The sequence below is a fragment of the Sinocyclocheilus grahami genome, unplaced genomic scaffold, assembly GCF_001515645.1.
Source record: "Sinocyclocheilus grahami isolate Dianchi unplaced genomic scaffold, SAMN03320097.WGS_v1.1 scaffold1222.1, whole genome shotgun sequence".
Taxonomy (NCBI): domain Eukaryota; kingdom Metazoa; phylum Chordata; class Actinopteri; order Cypriniformes; family Cyprinidae; genus Sinocyclocheilus; species Sinocyclocheilus grahami.
In genome coordinates this window covers 224,023-227,967 of record NW_015506401.1, presented here as the reverse complement: position 1 = coordinate 227,967, position 3,945 = coordinate 224,023, and the positions used below count along the sequence as shown (strand labels likewise).

The 3,945-nt window shown below is 38.7% G+C and overlaps 1 protein-coding gene across 1 annotated transcript in view; it reads right to left on the bottom strand.

The window, feature by feature from the left end:
• Positions 1-3,945, bottom strand: part of LOC107568151 (dynamin-1-like) — an 87,845-nt gene that overhangs the window by 30,120 nt on the left and 53,780 nt on the right. The window contains exon 16 of the mRNA XM_016254014.1: positions 2,640-2,753. Coding sequence (XP_016109500.1) covers positions 2,640-2,753 — 114 coding nt within the window. The remainder of the gene's footprint in view (positions 1-2,639; positions 2,754-3,945) is intronic.

Below are 3,945 nucleotides of genomic sequence, written 5' to 3'. Positions count from 1 at the left end.
GTTTGTGTGTGTGTGTGTGTGTGTGTGTCTGTGTGTGTGTGTGTGTGTGTGTGTGTGTGTGTGTGTGTGTGTGTGTGTGAGTGTGTGTGTATTCTTGATTGACAGGCCTTTGAGGCCATCGGGAGGGTTGCTGGTTCAAATGCGTCCAGGTTTTTTTTCTTTCATGTCTTCTGTGAGTCACTGGCGCTCGATCTGCATGTGTGATGATAGGAAGCAGATCCAGTATCACCAGCACTGCCCGTTTCCCCCAAACCCCCGAAAACAAGACGAGGGAACTCGCTTTGTGAAAAATCAGGTTGAGCAGAAATACATCTGCACTGAGATGTCGAGAGGAAGTGATGTCACTGAATCGCTCGTTGACCATTTGGCCAGAGAGTGATGAGGGTCTCGACCTCAGCCACCGGAGGAGAAGAAAACATGCGTGCCGTGTGTGTGTTCGAGGACCCGTTCAAACACACTCGTGGAAGTGTTTCTGCTGCTTTTTGAGCTCATTAGTGACTGTTTTACTTCTGAGTCGGACTGTGTTAGTTTTGGGGCTCTGAGTGCTGGGAAACCAACATCGTCAGCCCACGATAAAATAAATACATGAGAGAGAGAGAGAGAGAGAGAGAGAGAGAGAGTGTGTGTGTGTGAAGGAGACTTTGTGTTCACAGACAGATGAAAGTGGACCGCAGTGCCCCCCTCGCTGTCTCTGCCCCACATGCTCCTAGTTAGAGTGACCCAAACCAGCAAACCACACACACACATTTCTTTGAAAGTCAATGGTTTTATGAGGAGCAGCCCTCTCTTGGCGAGTGTGTGTGTGTGTGTGTGTGTGTGTGACAGGTCAGGCTCTGGTATGCACATGTGTGTGTCAGCTTTACACGAGACGCCTACCTAGACAGCACTTTAAAGTCAACATGGAATCAAAATGCACTATAAATAAACATGTTTATTCACTTTTATTCATCAAGGTTGCATTAAATTGATGAAAAGTGTCAGTAAAGGCATTTATAACGTTACAAAAGATTTCTGTTTCAAATAAATGCTGTTCTTTTGAACTTTCTGTTCATCTGTGAATCCTGAAAAATAAAATGCATCACGGTTTCCACAAAAATATTGTGCAGCACGACTGTTTTCAACATTGATAATAATCAGAAATGTTTCTTGCATATTATAGTGATTTCTGAAGATCATGTGACACTGAAGACTGGAGTAATGATGCTGAAAATACAGCTGCGCATCACAGAAATACATTACAGCTGAACACATATTCCCATAGAAAAAAGATTTTAAATAGTAAAAATATTTCACAATATTACTGCTTAACTGTATTTTTGATCAAATAAATATAGCTCTGGTGAGCAGAAAAGACTTCTTTCAAAAACATTTAAAAAAAAATCTTACAGCCCAAAAAATATTTTCAAAGTTGTAAATAAATATAATTGGAGCATGTTTTAGACGAAAATACTATTTCAGTCTTTCTACTTCAAAATGTCATGTTCGATTCAATGTTTCTTTGTAATTATTTGTGAAATTTACTAGCCGTTTCTGAGTGAAAAGTGTTTCAAAGGCATTGTTTTCAGTGCTACGGTATATATATATATATGTGTGTGTGTTACTTAAGTATAAGATACTTTTACAGATTTTATTAATATTTTGAAATAGTTATATTTTTATATTTGACATAAAAATTTATTCAAATTTTATATTTTCTGTTTTCATTTTAATTTTAGTTAAAGTTTTAGTTAAAGTTATTTTAGTACATCAAGTTATACTAAATGAAAACGAGAAATGTTCGCTGAAAATGAACTGAAATAAGTTTTTTATTTGATTTAATTTCAGTTTAAATTAAGTAATGAAAATGTTTTTACTGTTGCAAGTTTTAGTTTGGTTTAACTTTAATAGCACGCACACACACACACACACACACACACACACACACACACACATATATATATATATAGTATGCGTGAATGTGAGTTTGACATGTTGCCCACAGTTCTCTAGTCCTTCACCCCACCACGCCTGACGATCCAAACATGATTGACAATTGAGCCTAAAGTGTAACGGACAGCATCATCCTGTAACCTTTGCTTTTCCTTTCTGAAAGACTGAGCATGTGTGGAGAGCCGTAGGCAGGTCCTGCAAGCTTCATTTAGCAGGAAAACCTTCCAGTGCTGGAAAATATTCCAGCCAAAAACACGCCAGGGGAAAAAGAGCGTCAAGCCAGCAGAGGCGGCTCAAAAATAACCCATTTGAGATCATTTCTTTTCTATAGCGGAAAATTGATATAAATAATTCCACATAAAAGTGTGGCGTGAAAGCTGAAAGGAATCATGATTGGTGAGCGGCAGCCGTGATGGCGCCGCTGTTTGAGCGAAGCACGCGGGACGTTTCGAGGCAGCGATCCAATGTAAATCAAGACGATGTTGCTTTAACTTTGAAGTGTGTGATGCGGTCGTGAGTTCATAAAAGCGTTGAGGCTGTTGAAGTGTGTAATTTTTTGCATGTTACTCATATCCTGTCTTAAAGTGTAGAGTCACACATTTGTAGGCCGCTGATTGCTCCAGATGTTTCAAAACCTTTGTGTTTGAGCATCCTAACCGACCAGACACAGCAGCACTCGACCAAAACCTGACTCAGAAAACACGTCTCACCTCGTCATCCTTGTACCAGGACAGTGATTCGGCCGTCAGGACAAACCAGTACTCCTTAGCGCCGCCCTTCATGATGCCAATGTTATTGATGGTCAGCCAGCCCTTCCTGATCACCTGAAACACATTAGCCATGAAATACCGGCTTACTGCATACTGTACATTACAGTATACACTACCTACTGGAAAACAACGATCTGTGTGCAGTGATAAACACTTATGAACCCGAGTCTTAATTCACACTTTCATAAGTTAAAGCCTTAAAAGATCAGAGCCATGGCTTTAAACGTTGCATGCATTTCAAATAAACATCCTTAAATCAAGATGCATTTACTAGAGATGCAAAATGAAGAAATTAAGTCTTGTTTTCTGAGAAATTCAACAAAACTTGAGTTTACTGTATGCTCAAAACAAGAACAAGTCCCTATTAATGAGGAGTGAAAACTTTTTCCCTTTTCATTTAAGTTAATTTGTCATTTTAGTCAGATATTTGTTCTTGTTTTAATCATAAACTCGCTTGAGTTTGATCAGTTTCTCATTAAACAAGACTTCTTATCTGATGTCATTTTGCATCTCAAATAAATGTATCTTGATTTAAGAATTATTCATTTAAGATTTAAGGACGAACATCACTTTCTGATCAGAAGGTACAGTAGAGTTATTTAGTAATTCAAGTTATTCAAGTCTTAAAAGGTAATGGAGATCTGTTTGAATTTGCATTTTCAAACTTTGAAGTGTTGCTAATATAAATCATTATGAGACCATATTGGCGTATTGTGTTCCCTTCAGTTTATTCCTTAAATGTTCTTTACTTGGTCTTAAAAAGTCTTAAACGTATATGCAGATACTTGGTCACTGTATTTCAAGCAGTACATACTTAACATGTTCTTGTATTGCTAGCAGTAACACACTTTGAGTTTCCTTCAAATGTTGCTATCATTAAACCAGATGTGTTATTATTCAGGTAGCTAGATATGAACATAGTAATAGTTTAACACAATTTAACTAACTTGCTCTTGAGGATTTTCTACAGACAGTTTACATACTGCACACTGTGTGTGTGTGTGTGTGTGTGTGTGTGTGTGTGTGTGTGAGAGAGTGTGTGTGTGTGTGTGTGTGAAAGAGAGAGTGAGTGTGTGAGAGGTGAGTGAGTGAATGTGTGTGTGTGTGTGTGTGTGCGAGCGTGAGTGTGAGTGTGTGTGTGTGTGTGTGTGAAAGAGAGAGTGAGTGTGTGAGTGAGTGAGTGAGTGAGTGTGTGTGAGTGAGTGAGTGAGTGTGTGTGTGTGTGAGCGTGAGTGTGTGTGCGTGC